Source organism: Punica granatum, unplaced genomic scaffold (genome assembly GCF_007655135.1).
Source record: "Punica granatum isolate Tunisia-2019 unplaced genomic scaffold, ASM765513v2 Contig00085, whole genome shotgun sequence".
In the NCBI taxonomy this organism is placed as follows: Eukaryota; Viridiplantae; Streptophyta; class Magnoliopsida; order Myrtales; family Lythraceae; genus Punica; species Punica granatum.
Genome location: NW_022204080.1, coordinates 8395 through 30464, shown reverse-complemented (window position 1 = coordinate 30464; position 22070 = coordinate 8395). Strand labels below are relative to the sequence as shown.

Genomic DNA, 22070 nt, shown 5'->3' with positions numbered 1-22070 from the left:
CCAAATTGATAGTTTACTCTTAAACCAAAAAGCTCGGACTTGAGAGCAACCGGTTACCCGACTAGTAAAAGAAAATTGTTTTTCTTAATAAGTAGTAAAAGAAAATTTTAAGTCACTACATATAGAAAAAAAAAATCTCGTACATCCCAACTTTCAGTAATTGTCTCGACTTTATCTTATTCTTTAAAACTGTTTTGACACATCTTGATGTTTCACTTTTGTTCAAAATCTATCAAGCCATTAATTTTTTATCCAAAAATGACGTAAAATCTGATGCAACACGTTTTTGAAGCCTATGTTTTCTGGAGCCTACATTACTATATAGAATGACTCTCACATCAATTTTTTTGTCAATTTTAGATGGAAAATAAAATTGAGATATGATAAATTTGGAACAAAAATTAAACATAAGGATGGCTTTGAAAATTTTGAAAAAATAGGATAAAATTGAGAAAATGTCCAAATTTTATCCGTGATGTAATTGAGCATATACGAGGCGTTGGAATTATTTCGGGCAAATTAACGAAGGAGCGCGGCGTCGATCGATCGATCGATCGAATCGAATACTTAATGACATCTCCTCTCCTTGCTTCCTCCTCCTCCTCGGGAAACCCAACTCAGTCTCCCATTGCCGCCGGCCGATCATCATAGAGACGACAGTCGGATCCTCTTGTAGAACCAGGCTGGGATGTCATCAATGGAGCCGCCTCCGTTCCAAGAAGCGGCTCGCTGCGACGTCTGCAAATGCAGCTTCAACACTTTCAGACGAAGGGTAGGTCAAGCTCAACTCCGCCTTCCCATGCCCACTCTAGGAATGGCAACTAAGCGATGTCAACTGGCCATTAATCTCTTATCAATCTGATTGTGGGCATCATAGTTCGGTCGAATTGGCCATAGCTCATTGATCCTTTGACAGATCGATCATTCATCGTTTCTGCCGATCCTTTGGATAATGGTGGTCACTGATCGCAAGTGTAGTCTAAAGCCAATTCGGTATATTTCTTTATATCGTATTGACACAGCTGCTCCTCTTTCTTGTTCTTGCTGTTAGCATCACTGCCGGTGCTGTGGGAGGACACTGTGTTATGAACATTCGTCCAATCAAATGGTAAAATGCGTTATATATTATTCTATGGTTTACTTGTCCAATTGAGGTGAAACTTTTGATTGGTTCCTCGTCGTCTTTTGCCTTCAATTTCAGCTTCTACCACAATTTGGCATCCACTCACCGGTTAGAGTATGCGCTGATTGTTTTAACAACTCTTCGGAGTAAGTTACTTCCAAGTTCTAGTGATTGATTTCATGTTAGTTATCTTAAAATACGGATCAACATTAGCACCTAATTGATTGTGCTTGTGGTTGTTTAGGAATGTTTTATTACATGTCATAATATATTATATACGAATGTAAAATTCCATAAGCATTGAGATGGAGAGTTTGAAGTATCAAGCATAAATAACATGAGAAAGTTGGATTGAAATCATCAATGTGGTGGATGTCTGACTGCCTATCTTCATGTGCACTGTGCAAACGGCTATCTCCAATTCTGATGAGAACAAAATTTCCCTTTTGGTGTATATATATATATATCATTGCGCTCTTGCTGGATTGGTAACCTTCATGGAAAAGGAAGATGGAAACTTTGATGGAGATTTTCTTTATTGTCTTGCCATCGTTTTCTGCGGCTTCCTGTGTCATTTTGACGTTAGGTATAGGATGGAAACCCACAGATTCGTTGTTCACAGTTCGTGATTATGTCCACCAGAACTTGTTAGTTCCCAAGAAGTTGTGGTTTTTCAATGTTTTCATCTTCATTCTAGATGCCTCGAAGAATAGGTTCTTGGTCCCCCATTTTGTCCCTCTGAATGTACACCAGATCATGCTTGGGCTTATTCCTTAATTAAAATAAATGAGAATTTTGCCAATGGAGGGCATTAAGTCTCACTACGCCCTACATCTCCTTATCTGTCTTGGAAATTGTGAGTGTACGCAGTATTTATTTAGCTTTGTGCCTAGAATTCCGCATTCATGTGAAGCTGTTTCATTTGGTACAATCATGATGCTGGTCTCAGAATTTTAAATTTGTCAACTAATTTCTATCAATATAATTTAGATTTGTCTAAACTCAGTGATGTAAATGGGAATGGATTGTACTTCATCATACTTTAACACCAATATGGGTGTCTCCCAGCTTTTTCTGCGGATCCTCTTGTTTTCTATTATGGTGCATGTTTATCTGCTTAGCAAGATTTCCCGGGACCCAGTTCACTTTGTAACTCTCATCATCTGTTCTCGTGACTCTTTTCCTGCTAACCTGGAGTACTAGCATCTTGATCCATTCTGTCCACCTTTTACCGTAACATATTATTTCAGTGTAGTGAATTGTGGTTAAATTGTGGGTAAAACTTAAAGTTGAGAGGTATTACAGATGATCATTTTCAGTAGAAAAAGTTGGTTACTAAAATTTGTCATGGGAAAAGTCAACCTCTCATTTAAAATCTTCCAACTCTTAGATTATATGTGTCACAAGTCGTAACTATCTGGTGGCATGACATCATAATATAATAATTACCTGCTATAACTTAAGTACATGTCGTGTGACTCTACTGGGTTTTAGCCTTTCTCCACCAACTTTAGCGTCCTTCTGGTGGCCCTCGGCAGTCTAGATATTAAACTATCGTTTCTCTTCTCTTCTTTGGATAATCATTGGAACTGATGAACCAGCTTCCGGAATTTTGCAGGGCTGTAAAACGTGTGACTCGAGCTTCAGCTGGAGTTGATCAAGTATCAGCTTCAGTTTCTAGGTTAGACATTAATGCAGATAAAGACTCCAAGGCCGAACCTCTCCCCGACCATCACCCCATTCCAGGTGTGCCTGAATGCAAGTGCGGGATGCCTTTATGCATTTGTGAGGCTGCATCCCCTTCAACCGATGGGCTTGCTCAGCAAGTATGGTTCATGAGCTATTTAATTTGTCCAGCTTTTCAGAATTATGTGATATTAAGTCTATTGACCCGAAAGACATATTTATATTCCATAGAAAATTTTAAGCAATGCTCTGTCTGTTCCAAAACCAAAGAAGACAGATGTTCCAAAGAATAGGACTTCCACATCAAACAGCAAAAGCTCGTAAGTTAGTTCTTTCTCTGTTTTCCTTTAATTAATATTTTCACAGCAAGTTGGATTAGGAATACTTGCAGTGTCATCTTCTGCATAATGAGTTATCAGACAATTCAAATGTATGCGATTGGTCCTTTAGACTTTGTGATGCTGTCACACAATTTTCAGAGGCTATTTTTCAACTTCCATTCAATGATATAAAGGTAGATTTTACTGCAACTGTTTTTAGTTTGCAGACTTTGCATCCCCTGCTTTTACCCTTCCACTTACAACTCATCTATGAATATTGTCAGTGTCCTGTAGGAACACTTCTAAGTTTAGATATACGATACATAGGACATTTGCACCACCCTTTTAGGTTTGACTGACAAGCGAATAGTTTGCTGAAAAGACACCTACAAATCCCTCTTGTTCGTGTCTTGTAGGAGCGCTTGTAAGTCTTACATGTCTGATGTATGGGACACTTGCACCACCTGTTTAGGTTTGACCTACAGCCAAATAGTTTGCCGAAGAGACACCTAGACGCTGAATCCTTGCAGTTTGCTGAAAGACACCAAAGTACACCAACCCACCCTACTTGTAAAACGGCACATTCGACTGCCTCCAACTGTTTAGTGTGTCAAGTTTTCTTCAGTAAATAATAGGGGTCTATATGTCTTGTTGGTAAATAAACGGGGGTGTTAATGGAACTTAAATAGGAGCTGGAAAGTATCCAATTTTAAAAACATCAGCAAACATAGAGGTGTTGGTGGAATTTGCCCTAGTGATCTGTATAGTTTCATTTATGAGGCACCATTTGTATAGATTGTTGCAGAATAATTATTTACAAGATGTCTTGTTAATTCTATAACATCATATAGAGCATTTAATCTAATATGATTGTTAGGCGGTGACTGATAATTATTACCCTTATGACCATGCAATTGTATTTAAAGTCTGGGTATTGAGTTGGGAACTCTGCCAACTTTAATTTTCTTTCACCAAAGACGCTTCTACCAAAAATTGTACTTCACTTCTTACTTGCATGATAAGGCTGCACCTGCTGCCTATTGAGGTTACAAACTTGCATTTGTGCCTTGGATGGCCTTAAGGAGGATGTGATCCTCTGTGGTTATTACTGAAGATAGAACCATGATTGCCACTTTCAGCAACATGGCTTTCATACCAGTCCACGATAACACATAAATTGGTCTGTCGATTAGAACTCTGGGGCTATCTGGGGATCCTCCAAAGTCCATAAGGTTATGATGTCAATGTCAAAATTGTTGGGTGCTCTCTTGGTGAGGGGCAATGATTGCATTGGAAGTGTCTATTGAGTGCAATAATTACTTAGTTGAACAAGTGGCAAGGCCTATGTTGTTATAATCTCTTACTAAGGATGATCCCTCACATACCAGCAATCTGATTGCCGAGACTACTATATTTAGTTAGCTCCGTTCGGTATTATCTAATAATTTTTTGCTTGCTGAGGGAGAATAAAATTTTCTTGAGTTCTTGGATAGGTCCTTTCTTCCATTGGTTATTCCTGCATCATTAGGTGTCTCAGTGGTGCATTCCTGTTCGTTATTGTTCTATTGCAGCAGGAGTCTTTTTAACCCTGGTAATTTGCTTAATGAATTTGTCATACCCTCAAGATTCTCTCAATTATAATCTTCCTCCAGTCCTGGTTCCTTTCTTAAGGGAGCATTTATGCCCTTGGGGCTCTTCCTAGTTCCTAGCAAATTCAATGAGATAAAGCTACTTTGTTTTGTTTCCCTGAATCTCTCTGTTTGTTTTTTTCAGCATGAGAACAACCTATCATATGCATGAAGCCTGATAAAATGATACATTTAAAGATCCTCATTTGGTGGGACTGCTGCCACTTAAAAGCTGTGTGCTTGATGTTTTAACTACGATAATTTTGACTTCATTCCTCCCTTCAATTCTTCATTGATGTTATTAAATTTAAGTCTTAAATTTGTGGGCACCTTGACATGCATATTCTGGTCCTTTGTCTAACTAATCATGTCTGTTACTCTGGTGAACATATTCAAATGATTAGCTTTTGCAAAAACTGCAGGTCTGTTTTCAATGCTGGTCAAGAAGTCCATGTTAATTCAGAGAAACCTAAAATGGAATATGAAGCCAATGGGGAGGTATTTTCGCTTCTCTGGAAACTACTTATACTTCCAACTTACCTCTGGAAAGTACTTGTACTTCCAACTTAACTTGGGGCATTTCACTCGCTCAATTTATTTGTTTTGATTTGCATTTAATGATCGTTTTCAGGGTTTAAGAGAGGCGATAAAAAATGATGATGCAGCTGCTGTAATAAAGCTTCTTAGGGAGGTATTAAATCTGAAACTTCTGTTGCAAAAGCCTTGTCTTTCTCCAATCCTGCTTGGAGCTTCCATTGCCAACTTAAAATTGGACTTAAAGACATTTTCATGCGGGCAGGGTATTGACGCAAATTATCGAGATAGACAAGGAATGTCTTTGCTTCATCTGGTACCACTGTTCCCTCCTTTGCTCTCTCTCTCTCTCTCTCACGAGCGCACACCCTCACTTCTTTGCCTTTGTGATATTGGCCCCTATGTGTATAACTGATGCAATGTCACCGATCTGTCCTGCAGGCAGCCGTCTTTAACCGAACTGATATAGCTTTTATCCTTATGGAGGGCGGAGCAAGCACTGATTACAGGAATGCACAGGGTAAGTTCTATCCAACTCACTAAAATCTTTGCTTTTGGTAGAAGCTTTCTGTAATTACGTTAAGTGCTTTTTGGACCAACGTATTTCTTCTCCTTACAATTATCCTGGTATTATAGGAGGATTCCAAGCAGGTCATAGTTCTATCCAGTTAAAAGCCTTAGCAGCACATGCTTGTTAAAAGTATTGTTAATGTTCAGCATGCTTTTGGAAGAAAACATCGAAACTGGAACTTCAGTCTTTGTGAGGTTAATGTAGAATCCGAAACTGCCATCTTTCTTTGTGACGTTTCGTGTCTGGTTTGAACAGTCGCACTCTATTTTCTTTGGTTCATTGTGGCGTCTACACTTAGAAAACAAAGGTAACTGCAGACGATGTGAATTCTTAGTGGGGGTTGCGTATAGCAAATAGTTTACTGATTAATGATGAGATAATTAAATCCGTCGCCATAAATTCGGGTTAGGAGCAAATCTAATGCACGTTATCATTTGACCTTCAACCTAAAAGTAGATGATAGAAATATCTATGTTCTGATATATCTATGCGAGGCACTTAAACAGAGGGGCACTGATGCTTTTGCTTTCTCTTGCAAGAACTTCGGATTTACTGACTGAGCCCTTATTTTTGTATTTACAGGAGAAACTCCGCTCGATTGTGCAGCAGCAACCCTGCAATACAAGATGCGGCAAAAGCTGGAAGGTTGCAACTAGCATGGAGCTGCCGTTCCAATCACCCAGAAGAATTATTAGAGAGATGCTTGCTTTCTTTACCAACCAAGCGTGCCAGTCAGTTTTATCTCTCAAATGAGATATGTTGGTTCGATTAATCTCTTTTCTTCTACATCTTGTTGAGTGTTGATGAGATCATCCCCCCAGGCCAGTTACATATAACCTGCGTGATTCGAGAAAGGGCCTTACGTTTTCTCTTTGGATTCCTCTGTTTATGCATATCGAGCTATTATAAATTTTTAATATTCCGGGTTTGTGTAGTGCTGTGGATAAGATCGAATATAAAAGTCACCAACCAAATCTTCCACTTTACTTTTTGATTGTTATATTCCTAGTGGTTGACAACTTTCTGGGCATTTGGAGGACAGAATTGCTTTTTCTGAACTTTCACAAATTGGCATATTATCCTTTTGATCGTCATAGACATAATCATATTAAAAAAAAGAAAGAAGCAAAAAGTTAAGCTGATTAACTAATTTCATCTGCATTTCATATTTATTGTATATAATTAGAAAATTCACAAACTGAGTTGAACAAAAAAGATGGCTTAATTGCCATTAACATTCCATTTATTTCTCGTTAATTGATGATGTGGCACTATCTGACATTACTTTCATTAATTGTAATTAGTGATCTAGCATGAGTTTACTAGCACGTGTAGAGGGCAATCTGTAACGCCCGCATCCAATCTAATAAAATAGACTAGATCCGGTGCTTTACCGTACATTCTAATGATAAAGGCGACCTGACATAAAATTTCACCTGTATAAAATCCTTAATAATCAATATCTCTCTTTAGGAATTAAAAGTCACCCAAATATTCCAATTACGATTAGTCATCTTATATCGATCGAAGAACAGTAAATTTTACATAGGCAAGACACTCAATTCAAATAAATGGATATATATTTATAAATATATACTCATTTAGAATAACTATCTAAGTTATATAAAACAACATAAAAACTCCTTTCGGTTGTAAGATCTTCCCATTCTTCTAGGCAAGCCATTTCCAAACATTTCCCTTAGGTTGGATGCAAGATGGAAACGTCCACCTGCACTTAAAATGAGTTAGGAAAAACCATATTCTTATGAGGATCCACACTTAATACCTCGGAGTTAAGCTTCCTGTTAAGAGTTTATGTATGAAATTCTCATATATGCTTCATAAACATCATGTGATTAGTATTCGTGAAAAGATTGAGCTTGAACTCCACAAATGTGGGTGCCTACGTATCTCGTTTTACTGAGAATCAGAGCACACGTAGCTCTCTTAAGAGTAGTTATGAGTCACGTACCTGTCACTGCCAATGGAAATAAGAATCGGACCTGAAATAATATTAAGCAGACTGTTGCTTTCCGATCTTTGCGCGAACTTAAGCCAACCCCTTCATTAAAGCTATACAACTTATCACAAACATATGCATATGCAATATTACATAGCTAACCCCATCGATGTACACAAATGGATAATGGATACCAATGGCTAATGGTCAAATCCCCTTTTAGGGCACAGGGAATTCCCCAAATGGGGACATTATCTGAACACCTAACCAACTAAAGTCTCATTATACATACATAGCTAACCCCGTCGATATACACAAACGGGTAATGGATACTAGCTAGCTAATGGTTTTACCTATCCCCTTCCAGTTCCGACTAAGTCCCCATGCGGGGTACAAATGCAAATGATATGCACATGTATCATTTAAATCATATTCACATCAGTATCATATGCATAACTAATATCTCCATATCACATGCCAAAACAAACTCTTATTAATGGCATAAAGGACACATAATTGTCATTAGCCCTAAATTAATAGACTACAATTTTGCATCCTAAGCATTAGAAATCAACACCGCCATATGATCAAATGCAAAGAAGGATTCATCTTAGTAAATTAAATCAACAACCAAAGCTAACAAGTTCAATCAATTTAACAAAACATGACGGAAGCATAAATTCCATTATTATCAATTACTTTCACCAAGAATGAATCAAATACTCAAACTAATTTCAGCATACTCTGAACAATTATCCCACGGAATAAAATGTTTTAACGATAACCTCAACACAAAGCAACCCACAAATAGCCCATTCCTTAAGCAAACTCGAGTAGCAATACAAACCTTAATTTGAGCTGAATTGAACTAGATTAGGCCCTAATTTATATGTGTACGTAATGCCTAAGGACGCCCAAGCCAGGAAGAATGTTTTTGCAGCAACACCTAATTCATTTCTGATGCGGACCTCATGAAGGATTGTGAAACCCGACGACCAACTTGAATCGATTCCCAGATTGCCAAACACAGATTTAGATAAAGAGGATTATTGACCCGTTGTTTATAGAGAAACAAGAACCAACAATATCAAGACAAGGATTATTGACCCGTTGTTTATGAAGAAACAAGAACCAATAATATCAAAGTGTACCGAACAATCACAAGCTGTCACACTTGTTTGTTCGAAGGAGTTCAATGAACAACAAAGGAGAAAATCTCACCAAAATACCAGAATAGTCTACCTCTGATCAGATACTCAGCCTCCTTTATATAAGCTTAGGAGAAACTGGAAACTAATAAACTAGGCAACTGGAATATCCTTAGTTTCCTAAAGCCAGAAATAACAGAGGAAACTAAATAAAGGCTATCTAGAATAGTTGGCAGTCTTTTATTCCAGCTTCAGCATCTCATGGCAAGTCAAGTGAATAAAGGCCTTTGGAGACCCAATTGAATTAGACTCCTCTTGGCCCAAAAAGCCCATCAGCAGGCTCTCCATAGCTTGTTGAATTTGTTTGGCCTTCGCCCGTGTGATTGGCCCACTCGGAACATGCAAGCCTCCAAAATCTTGTACTTCAGCTCCCTCTTCACGAGTCCGACTTCCAAGCTCGTGTGCATCAGCCTCATTATCATGCCCATGATCCTCATCATTTTCCCGCTCTTCAAAAGGATTCGTCCTCGAATCGAAACCTACATCAATCGGAGAAAGATCAGAAACATTAAAAGTTGGGCTAACATTATACTCACCTGGTAAATCTATTTTGTAGGCATTATCATTTATCTTGGCTACGACTTGGAATGGTCCAATTCCTCGTGGACTAAATTTGGATTTCCGTTGGTTTGGAAATTTTTCCTTCCTCATATGAACCCACACCCAATCTCCTGGCTAAAAAATCACTTTCTTCCGTCCCTTGTTGGCACGTTCAGCATATTGTTTATTCTTCTTCAAGATATGTTGCCTCGCTTCTTCATGAATATTTTTCACCATATCTGCCTTTTTCTTCCAGTCAAGACTAGAAATCTCACTCATAGGCAAAGGGATTAGATTCAAAGGTGTTAATGGATTAAAACCATACACAATCTGAAATGGTGAGAAGTTAGTAGAAGAATGTACTGTACGATTATAAGCAAACTCAATAAACGGTATGCAATCTTCCCAAGACTTCAAATTCCTTTTTATGACTGTACGAAGAAGAGTGGACAATGTCCTATTAACCACCTCGGTTTGCCCATCCGTTTGGGGATGACAAGTAGTTGAAAATAACAATTTAGTTCCTAACTTTCCCCACAGGAGGCGCCAAAAATGACTCAAGAACTTAGCATCCCGATCACTAACTATGGTCTTAGGTATCCCATGCAATCGCACTACCTCCCTAAAGAACAAATCAACAATGTGTGGCATCATTAGTTTTGCGACATAGAATAAAATGAGCCATCTTAGAAAATTGACCCACAACTACGAAAATGGAATCTCGTCCTTTATTAGACCTAGGCAATCCTAGGATGAAATCCATGGATATATCAGTCCAAGGCTCATTAGGAACAGGTAAAGGCATATACATTCCATGAGGTTTGACTGTTGATTTCGCCTTCTTACAAGTAACACATTTAGAGCAAATTCTCTCCATATCTCTCTTCATATGTGGCCAAAAGAAATGTTCTCTCAAAATATCCAAAGTCTTAACTACCCCGAAATGACCCATAAGACCCCCCCCCCATGCGACTCAAGCACAAGTAATTCACACATAGAAGAATTAGGAATGCACAGCTTATTCTCCCTAAATAAGAATTCGTCGTGCTTATAAAACTTACCAAATGCACCCTTTTCACATGCACTATATATAGCACCAAAGTCAGAATCTTGCATGTACAACTCCTTAAGATGTTCAAACCCAAGAAATTTAGCATTTAGAGTAGAGATAAGTACATACCTCCGTGATAATGCATCAGCTACCACGTTTTCTTTTCCTTGCTTGTACTGAATCAAGTATGGAAACATCTCTATGAATTCGACCCATTTGGCATGTCTCCGATTCAGCTTGTTTTGCCCTTTCAAACGCTTCAATGATTCGTGGTCCGTGTGTATGACAAATTCCTTCGACCACAAGTAGTGCTGCCACGTCTCCAAAGCGCGGACCAGACCATAGAGTTCCTTGTAATATGCAGAATAATTCAAAGCGGCTCCATTTAGCTTCTCACTAAAGTAGGCAATCGGTCGTTTTTCCTGCATCAAAACAGCACCTATACCAATCCCGGAAGCATCACATTCAATCTCGAAAGTTTTCGAAAAATCAGGTAAAACCAATAAAGGTGCAGAACAAAGCCTTTCCTTAATCAAATTAAATGCTTACTCTTGCTCTACTCCCCATTTGAAACTTATATCTTTCTTAACCACTTCCGTCAATGGAGCAGCCAAAGTACTAAAATCCCACACAAATCGCCTATAAAAACTGGCTAGACCATGAAAACTTCTTACCTCGGTTACGAATTTCGGCGTCGACCAATCATTAATTGCTTTCACCTTTTCCTCATCAACCTGAATACTCTTGGAACTAACAACAAATCTCAAAAACACAACTCGATCCATGCAAAATGTACATTTCTTCAAGTTAGCATATAATTTTTCATGTCTCAATGCCTGAAGCACGCATCGCAAATGATAAATATGATCCTTCAAGCTCTTACTATACACCAAGATATCATCAAAATATACAACAACGAATTTTCCAATGAAAGTAGGCAAAACATGATTCACGAGCCTCATGAAAGTACTAGGCGCATTAGTTAATCCGAATGGCATAACTAACCACTCATACAAGCCATATTTTGTTTTGAAAGCCGTTTTCCACTCATCACCCTCATTCATCCTAATCTGATGATATCCGCTTTTCAAGTCTATTTTTGTAAATAACGTGGAACCATGCAATTCATCCAACATGTCATCTAATCGAGTAATAAGATGTCGATACTTTACCGTGATTTTGTTTACAGCGCGGCAATCAACACACATTCGCCAAGTACCATCTTTCTTTGGCACCAACAACACCGGGACCGCACAAAGACTCATGCTCTCACGCACATGCCCTTTAGCTAAAAGCTCGTGCACTTGCCTTTGAAATTCCCTTGTCTTCTCCGGATTACTTCGATATGCTGGCCGGTTCGGAATTGCGGCTCCTGGCACAAAGTCGATTTGATGCTCTATTCCCCTTATTGGTGGCAAATGATTGGGTAACTCCGTGGGAAAAACATCTCCAAACTCCTGCAAAAGAGAGGTAACACAACTTGGCAAAGAAGAATTAAGGTCAGAGAAATAAGCCTCCTTATAAACAAACAAGATCATTGGGCGATTAGCTTTGAATGCACTCTTGATCTCTCTTTCTTTTGCATAGAAACTCATTTTTTTCTCTTTTCTCTCAACTAACTCTTTCCTCTCATCTATAGCTGAACTATCTTTCTTTTTACTATCCCGAATTTCTTCCTCTCTAGTCTTACCAGTTTCCTCTCTCACTTGCTCACTCTCTTTTTTTCTTTCAATCTCAACTTCTACCTCACTTTTTTCACAAATTGATCTCTTGATTCGGAGCTGATCCTCATACACCTAATAAGGTGTCAATGGAACAAGTGTCACCTTTTTACCATCCTTGACAAAAGAGTATCGATTCTTATACCCATCATGTATTGTCTGTCTATCGAACTGCCATGGCCTCCCAAGCAACATATGACTAGCATGCATGGGCACTACATCACAAAGAACTTTATCATTGTATCTCCCAATTGTAAAGGAAACCAGAACTTGCTTGTTCACCTTCACTTCTCCACTTTCATTCAACCATTGCAGCTTATATGGCCTAGGATGCTTCAATGTACGCAATCCCAACTTGTCAACAAGTAACTTACTAGCCACATTCACACAGCTATCCCCGTCAATGATCAAACTACATACCCGATCCTTCACTTGGCATCTAGTGTGGAATATATTTTTCCTTGGCACATCATCTATCTCTTCTTCCTTAATTTGTACATTCAGTGCTCGCATGATTACTAAGGCATTCCCCTCAGTAGTATATTCATAATCACTACTAGAATCATCTTGTGTTGGCATTGAATCACTTTTCTCCTCTTCAGTTTCAATTTCCCCACTATCCAGCATGATCATTGCCCTTTTATTTGGACATTGAGAAGTAATAAGCCCAGATCCCAAACACTGGAAACATTTGATATCTCTATTCTTTTGAGCTTGGGATGTAGAGTTACCTCTCTCATTGTTGTCCCCTTGGCTCTTGCTCATGCTCCTTTCGGCATTCGATTTGGGTTTCTCTACTGGTCTTGATGCGATTCCCGCCAAGAATGACGAGACCCGACAACTAAAGGAACCCAAGATCGTTCCACGATCAGATTTGATTGACGAACCCTCGACCCGTTGTTTACGACAAAAACAAGAACCTTGGTATAACTGACCTCAACCCGTTGTTTAATGCGAAACAAGAACCTCGGTATATAGGAAGACGCCACAAACGGTAATGGAAAACCGCTTGATAAGTCGATGAAGACGCCACAAACGGTGGTGGAAAGCCGTTTGATAAGTCGATGATGAACGCCACGGAAACTTCCGATAAGTTCGATTAGTTCTTCAAGAACCAAAGAGAATACTCTCACAATTTTCTGAATGTTCCTCCCATTAAAAATTGACTAAGATGAATATATATAGACATAAAGTAATCCTAATATGGTCATATCTCCTCCTATAGATAAGGAAATTAAAATCAAGAATATCGATAGAGATATGACATAATCTATAAAGATATAAAATCTAAATACCCCTAGAATATCTCTATGAGATTTAAACTTCAAACAAATCTGATGTTATCTTCTGTTGATCATCAACTGTTCTAGAAGCTTCCTTAAACACTTGCTGAATTTAGCCTTGTCCGGAATCTTCTATAACTTGAATAATGTTGATGGATCTTTGTGGATCACGTGATTCATGTCCAATGGGCCTCCACGAATTTGCTTGAGCCCAAACCTCTTGAATCAGGCCGTTGAGTTCATCTTTAAACTTCTTTGCTCGTGCTCGCGTAATCGGTCCAATTGGAACTTGAGCTGGATCCCTTGAAGTCATGCTACGATTTGCATCATTCCCCTCCTCTTGAAAATGATTTGTCCTCAAATCATCACCTACATCAAAAGGAAGCAAATCAGCAACATTAAAAGTAGCACTTACATTGTACTCACCAGGTAAGTCTAGTTTATAAGCATTGTCATTGATGCGCTCCAGGACTTGAAAAGGTCCATCTCCTCTTGGAAGCAGTTTGGAACGTCTTTGCGCCGGAAATCTCTCTTTCCTCATATGCAACCAAACCCAATCTCCGGGTTCAAAAATCAGCTTATGACGGCCCTTGTTGGCGTGTTTTGTATACTGCTCCGTTTTTCGCTCAATGTTGAGTCTTGTTTTCTCATGAATCTGCTTGACAAATTCAGCTTTCTTTTTGCCATCTAAATTAACATGCTCAGTCAAAGGTAAAGGAGATAAATCCAATGGAGTTAAAGGATTAAATCCATAAACAACTTCAAATGGTGAAAATTTAGTAGCGGAATGAACAGATCTGTTATAAGCAAACTCAACATGTGATAAACACTCTTCCCATGTTTTAATGTTTTTTTTATGATTGCCCTCAACAAAGTAGACAAAGTTCTATTTACTACTTCCGTTTGACCATCAGTTTGTGGGTGACAAGTAGTAGAAAATAACAGCTTAGCACCTAACTTACACCACAAAATCTTCCAAAAATAGCTCAAGAACTTAGCATCTCTATCCGAAACAATTGTTCTAGGCATGCCATGTAACCTCACAATCTCCCTAAAGAACAAATCAGCAACATGCGAGGCATCATCCGTTTTGTGACATGGAATAAAGTGTGCCATCTTAGAAAATCTATCCACAACCACAAAAATTGAATCTCTCCCACGTTTAGTCCTAGGTAATCCTAACACAAAGTCCATTGAAATATCAATCCAAGGCTCACTAGGAATTGGTAAAGGAGTATACAAACCGTTAGGCTGCACTTTGGATTTAGCTTGCCTACACGTAATGCATCTACCATAAATTCTCTCAACATCTCTTTTCATATGTGGCCAATAGAAGTGTTCTTGCAAAATAGCTAAAGTCTTTGCTACTCCAAAATGTCCCATTAATCCCCCACCATGTGATTCCTGCACTAATAACTCTCTCAAGGAACAATTTGGCACGCATAACTTATTCTCTCGAAACAGAAAGTCATCATGCCTAAAGAACTTACCACAAGGAATTTTCTCACAAGCTCGATATTCCTCACAAAATTCATGGTCATCAGCATATAAATTTTTAATGCGCTCAAAACCAAGCAATTTTGCATCAAGTGTAGAGAGTAATGCATACCTGCGAGAAAGTGCATCGGCGACCACATTCTCCTTACCTTGCTTATACCGAATGACGTATGGAAACGTCTCAATGAACTCCACCCATCGGGCATGTCTTTTGTTTAGTTTGTGTTGGCCCTTCAAGTGTTTCAAGGACTCATGATCGGTGTGTATCACGAACTCCTTAGGCCATAGGTAGTGCTGCCACGTCTCTAAAGCTCGAACCAATGCATACAACTCTTTATCATAAGTTGGATAGTTTAAGGCTGCACCGCTTAGTTTTTCGCTGAAGTAAGCAATTGGTCGTCCTTCCTGCATGAGAACTGCACCTATACCAACACCTGAAGCATCACATTCAATCTCAAAAGTTTTAGAAAAGTTAGGTAAAGATAATAAAGGAGCGTTGGTCAGCTTCTCTTTGATTAGCTGAAACGCCTTCTCTTGTTCTTCTCCCCATCTAAATCCAACGTTTTTCTTGATCACTTCAGTAAGTGGTGCTGCTATGCTACTAAAGTCCTTCACGAACAGTCGATAGAAACTAGCAAGTCCATGAAAACTACGAACATTACTTACACTTGTGGGACTAGGCCACTCTTGGATTGCACGTACCTTCTCCTCATCAACCTGTATACCTTGTGCACTAACAACAAATCCCAAAAAAACAAGCTTATCGGTGCAAAAAGTACACTTCTTCATATTAGCAAATAACTTTTCCTTCCTAAGCACATCTAAGACAGATTTCAAATGTACCTTATGATCATCTAAGTTTTTGCTGTAAACTAGTATATCATCAAAGTAGACAACCACAAATCTACCTCTAAATGCACGCAAAACATGATTCATAAGTCTCATAAAAGTGCTTGGAGCATTAGTCAAACCAAAAGGCATAACTAACCATTCGTACAAACCGTATTTTGTTTTAAAGGCAGTTTTCCATTCATCTCCTTCTTTCATTCTAATCTGATGATAACCACTCTTTAAATCAATTTTAGAAAATACACAAGAACCATGTAACTCATCTAACATATCATCTAAGCGAGGAATAGGATGACGATACTTTACCGTTATGTTGTTGATTGCTCAGCAATCAACGCACATTCTCCACGTCCCATCCTTCTTAGGTACAAGTATTACTGGAACAGCGCATGGGCTCAAGCTCTCCCTCACGTACCCTTTCTCTAACAACTCCTTTACCTGCCGTTGAAGCTCCTTTGTCTCCTCAGGATTGCTCCTATAGGCTGGTCGGTTTGGAATTGTCGCACCGGGAACAAAATCAATTTGATGTTCAATCCCTCGGATTGGAGGTAAGCCATGTGGTGTTTCCTCGGGAAAGACATCCTCATACTCCTGCAAAAGAGAAACAACAGAACTAGGAAGAAAGATATCAAGTTCGTTAGTATTGAAAAATGCCTCTTTGTACAAAAGTACAATCATCGACTGATTTAAAAACATTGCTTGCCTAATTTCTCCCATGTTTGCATAAAAATTCTTTTGTTTTCTCTCTGATTTTCTCTCAATGGCCGAATTTTGATTTTCTTTTTCTCTCTCATTTTTCTCGGCCTCTCTCTGATTTCACTCTTTTTCTTCTGTTCACTCTCTTTCTTTTGATCACTCTCTTTTTGCAATCTCACTTGATCCTCATATACTTGCTGCGGAGTCAATGGTACAAGAGTGATTGATCGCTGATTAAGTACAAAGGAGTATTTGTTCGTAAAGCCATCATGCTTCACTCGTCTATCAAATTGCCATGGACGCCCTAGCAACAAGTGTCCTGCTTGCATCGGTACTACATCACACAACACTTCATCTTCGTATTTACCGATTCGAAATGCAACTAACACCTGCTTGTTCACCCTTATCTCACCACTATCATTCAACCATTGCAGCTTGTACGGCCTAGGGTGCTTCACCATGGGCAATCTTAATTTTTCCACCATTGTTGCACTTGCGACATTAGTACAACTACCACCATCAATAATCACACTACATACCTTGTCTTTGATGTAGCACCTAGTGTGAAAGATGTTCTCCCGCTGCACTTCTTCAACTCCTTTTGTTTGCAAGCTTAATGCTCTCCTTGCCACCAATGTCAATGCATCTGGAGCTAAATATTCCTCTTCGGGAACGTCCTCCAATGGGGGCATGTCATCGGTGTCGGAATCTTCAGTGTCGGTCACAATGTCACCATTGTCTCGCATCACCATGACCCGCTTGTTTGGGCATTGACTTGCTATGTGTCCCCTGCCTTGGCATTTAAAACACTTAATGTCACGATTCTTGGAGGTAGAAATGTCGGTTTTACCTTGAGGAACATGGCTGGTTGCTTCTCGCTTTTGCTCGGTTTTCAACATCGACGTGGATTGCTTCTCATCTTTCTTCCACTGATTCGGTTTCCAAGTGGATGTGCTTGGACTTTGGCTTGCACGTGTATTGCCTCTCCTCTTGAACTGGTTCTCAATCTTGATGGCCATGTGCACCATATCTTCCAACTCCACATAATGTTGTAATTCCACGGCATTTTGAATTTCTCGGTTCAATCCAGCCAAAAATCTTGCCATAGTAGCCTCTCGATCCTCCTCTATGTTAGCTCTAATCATGGCCACTTCCATCTCCTTAAAATATTCCTCTACACTCCGGTTACCTTGCCTAAGACTTTGTAACTTATTATACAGCTCCCGGTAGTAATAACTAGGAACAAATCGCTTCCTCATCACCCTTTTCATTTCCTCCCACGTAGCTATAGGTGGCTCTCTATTTCTTCGCCTATTTATCATCAATTGATCCCACCAAACAATTGCATAATCCGAGAATTCAATTGCTGCCAATTTGACTTTCTTCAGCTCGGAATAACTATAACAATCAAATACAAACTCCACCTTTTTCTCCCACTCAAGGAATGCTTCGGGATCACTCTTTCCTTGGAACGATGGGATTTTCATCTTAATACTACCCAAGTTATAATCTTCCCGATTCCTATCTTCTCTAAACCGCCCTCCATGTCTCCTATTACTAACAACCGAATCTCGATCATCTTCATCAAAACCAGCCCCATAAATCTCTTCATCTTCAACCCTCACTTCCCTCGGTTGAACTCTTTCCCTCCTACGTGCATTAGGAGCGTTTCGTGGCTGCTCCACACGTTTATTCTCTATCAGATCTATCCGTTCATGAACCTGCTCAAACTCCAACCGCATCACACGCCTCATCTCACTCATCATGGCCTCTATAAGTATTTTCGAATCAGCCAATTCCGTTGCACCTTCGGGAATACTCTTAGCACTATTGTGAGACATGATTGCTGCAAAATAAAGTTAGAAAGAATGGACCTCACAATTCGCTCCCTTACGTGTTTACACTCAAGAATGTGAATCACTCTACACTCGTGTTTTCACTCAACAAAATATGTGGCTTTTAACCCTCTAATATTCTCACCGCTCTTGCCTTTTTCCACTCGACAATTCTCTTTCAGTTCCTTTGGAACTAAACAAACAACTCCAAATTTTCCAGCAACAATTCACCAAGAACTCATCAAGGAAAATTAATGATCAAAGGAAATTTCAGGAAGAAAAGAAGCAAGAGAAAAGGCAACTACTATGAAGGATTAATTAAACCAGAATGTTATATGAAATTATGGGATCGGAATCAATGCAGATTACAAAGAACGAGAAATAACAACTTTAGAATGGTCTGATGTAAAAAAATTGGATCAAATTGACAACGATGTCTTCTTTCTTTTCTTTCGATCTTTTTTTTTTCTCAGCTCTGTATTTTTTTTGGCCGATTTTTTTTTTCAGCTCTTTTTTTTTTCAGCTTTGTATATTTTTTTTTCAGCCCTTTTTTTTTTACTAATAATCCACAAAGAACAATTTCGATGAAGCGAAACTCAGCAAATTGAAACAAAAAAGGATAGGATAAACCCGATTTGAAGCCTGATGCTCTGATACCAAATGATGCGATTCCCGCCAAGAATGACGAGACCCGACAACTAAAGGAACCCAAGATCGTTCCACGATCAGATTTGATTGACGAACCCTCGACCCGTTGTTTACGACAAAAACAAGAACCTTGGTATAACTGACCTCAACCCGTTGTTTAATGCGAAACAAGAACCTCGGTATATAGGAAGACGCCACAAACGGTAATGGAAAACCGCTTGATAAGTCGATGAAGACGCCATAAACGGTGGTGGAAAGCCGTTTGATAAGTCGATGATGAACGCCACGGAAACTTCCGATAAGTTCGATTAGTTCTTCAAGAACCAAAGAGAATACTCTCACAATTTTCTGAATGTTCCTCCCATTAAAAATTGACTAAGATGAATATATATAACATAAAGTAATCCTAATATGGTCATATCTCCTCCTATAGATAAGGAAATTAAAACCAAGAATATCGATAGAGATATGACATAATCTATAAAGATATAAAATCTAAATACCCCTAGAATATCTCTATGAGATTTAAACTTCAAACAAATCTGATGTTATCTTCTGTTGATCATCAACTGTTCTAGAAGCTTCCTTAAACACTTGCTGAATTTAGCCTTGTCCGGAATCTTCTATAACTTGAATAATGTTGATGGATCTTTGTGGATCACGTGATTCATGTCCAATGGGCCTCCACGAATTTGCTTGAGCCCAAACCTCTTGAATCAGGCTGTTGAGTTCATCTTTAAACTTCTTTGCTCGTGCTCGCGTAATCGGTCCAATTGGAACTTGAGCTGAATCCCTTGAAGTCATGCTACGATTTGCATCAGGTCTTGAGCTGGCACCTAATTTCGACTTCCAATTTGAAAATCCCGAATAAGAACCACCCTCATGCTTGGCTGGTCTCCCTCTCTTGAGTTTCCGTGCTACTTTCATGGCCATGCTAACCATCTCTTCTATCTCCACATAATGTTGCAACTCCACCACATTAGCAATTTCTTGGTTCAAACCACATAAAAACCTAGCCATAGTTGCCTCTTCATCTTCTTCAATGTTTGCCCGAATCAAAGCTATTTCCATCTCCTTGTGGTAGTCTTCCACGCTCCTCATCCCTTGCCTTAGACTTTGCAATTTTAAATGCAAGTCCCAATAATAATACGAGGGAACAAATCGCCTCCGCATGACAGTCTTCATCTCCTCCCAGGTCTCAATAGGTCTTTTATGGTTCCTTCTCCTTTCCTTAACCAATTTGTCCCACCAAACGATGGCATAATCAGTGAATTCCACTGCTGCAAGCTTCACTTTCTTCTCTTCCGAGTAATTATGGCAATCAAATACAAGCTCCACCTTCCTCTCCCATTCGATAAAAGCGTCAGGGTCATTCCTCCCTTGAAAAGGTGGTATCGTCATTTTAATACTCCCAATATTCCTATCTACTCCATCTCTAATTGTTTGATCTCGCCTACCATGTCTTCGCCCCTCATTCCTAACTCCTCTGGCTCTCCTCACACTTCCTATAGATGCAATTTCATCATCTTCCTCATAATCTTCATCTTCTTCATCGTGAGGATTCGCCGGCTGGCGGATTAGTCTCATTGCATTGGGAACTCGCACATGTTGCCTGGGTTGCTCTCTCTGCATTTGATCAATTCGTTGATCTTGCTGGTCCATTCTATCACGCATATCTCCAAAAACAACTTTCAATCTCTCGAATTGTTGCTGCATGGCTTTCAAAGTAAAAGCAACATCTTGCTGGCCGGCATTACTTCCATCCCCGGTTGTAGATTCATTGCCTTTTCCTGCGAAGCTCATGTTTGCACTATGAAAAGAAAATTGGTGTTAGGACCTCACAACCACTCGCTCATGTGTTTGCCCTCAAATTATTGTCACTCAACACTCGTGTTTCGCTCAATTCAATGGCTTTTTCCCTCTGATACGCTCACCACTCTTGCCTCTTTCCACTCTAATTTCCTCCTCAAAGTTCTTTAAAGAACTCAGAAACTCACAAATCAAAGGCAACTAGCTCATAATAATTCAAACCAGCAATTAATATATTGACCCTAACTTGAACACAAACTAACAGGGAAATAAATTATTAAAGGAAATTTAACCAAGAAAAGATTTTAGGAATGAAGAAAGGAATATATCAAAGTAATATATGGATGAAAAGATATGGAGGATGATATAGGGAAGGGAATATGGAAGATCAGGTATTGGGTAATTATGGGAGCAAAATCAACGCGGATCAACAACAAGGTAAATAACAACTTTAGAATGATATGATGCAAAGAATCCGGATCAAATTGACACCAACGGCTACTTTCTTTTCTTTCTATCTTTTTTTTTTCAGCTCTATTTTTTTTGGCCGAATTTTTTTTTTGCTCTCCTTTTCTTTTTTTTTTCTTGCTACTAATCAATCCAGAACGAACAAGCTAGATGGAATGAAATTCAACGAATTGAAACGTAAAGGATAGGATAGACCTGATTTGGAGCTTGATGCTTTGATACCAAAATGATGCGGACCAAGAACAATGATTATTGACCCGTTGTTTATATAGAAACAAGAACCAACAATATCAAGACAATGATTATTGACCCGTTGTTTATGAAGAAACAAGAGCCAATAATATCAAAGTGTACCGAACAATCACAAGCTGTCACACTTGTTTGTCCGAAGGAGTTCAATGAAGAACAAAGGAGAAAATCTCACCGAAATGCCAGAATAGTCTACCTCTGATCGGCTACTCAGCCTCCTTTATATAAGCTTAGGAGAAACTGGAAACTAATAAACTAGGCAACTGAAATATCCTTAGTTTCCTAAAGCCAGAAATAACAGAGGAAACTGTCAGCACCCCATTTTGGTCCACCGGCTCCAACGAAGGACTCCCGGCCGAAGCTCGAATTACTATTCATGGCCCGACAATCGGAG

At 39.1% G+C, this 22070-nt stretch overlaps 1 protein-coding gene, 1 long non-coding RNA gene and 1 pseudogene across 2 annotated transcripts; 1 reads left to right on the top strand and 2 right to left on the bottom strand.

Annotated features, from left to right (window-relative positions):
• Positions 1 to 503: 503 nt before the first annotated feature.
• On the top strand, positions 504 to 6848 carry LOC116190013 (vacuolar protein sorting-associated protein 27-like). The gene is made up of 10 exons (XM_031519682.1): positions 504 to 772; positions 1052 to 1108; positions 1202 to 1269; positions 2742 to 2949; positions 3041 to 3129; positions 5180 to 5255; positions 5389 to 5448; positions 5557 to 5607; positions 5733 to 5811; positions 6445 to 6848. Exons 1-10 carry the CDS (start codon positions 689 to 691, stop codon positions 6516 to 6518), a joined length of 846 nt encoding a protein of 281 aa, XP_031375542.1. The 5' UTR covers positions 504 to 688; the 3' UTR covers positions 6519 to 6848.
• A 453-nt stretch (positions 6849 to 7301) lies between these two features.
• Positions 7302 to 7946, bottom strand: LOC116190012. The gene is made up of 2 exons (XR_004152583.1): positions 7866 to 7946; positions 7302 to 7591 (listed from the first exon to the last, which is right to left on the bottom strand). It is a non-coding gene; the product is annotated as an uncharacterized LOC116190012 (long non-coding RNA).
• A 6115-nt stretch (positions 7947 to 14061) lies between these two features.
• On the bottom strand, positions 14062 to 20953 carry LOC116190010 (annotated as a pseudogene).
• Positions 20954 to 22070: the final 1117 nt, after the last annotated feature.

Bases quoted from the DNA above. Each gene is read 5' to 3' on its own strand.
- LOC116190013 (XM_031519682.1), top strand. From the start codon at position 689: ATGTCATCAATGGAGCCGCCTCCGTTCCAAGAAGCGGCTCGCTGCGAC. The intron at 1,109-1,201 runs GTAAAATGCGTT...CTTCAATTTCAG, and splicing joins AACATTCGTCCAATCAAATG to CTTCTACCACAATTTGGCAT. The intron at 5,449-5,556 runs GTATTAAATCTG...TCATGCGGGCAG, and splicing joins TAATAAAGCTTCTTAGGGAG to GGTATTGACGCAAATTATCG.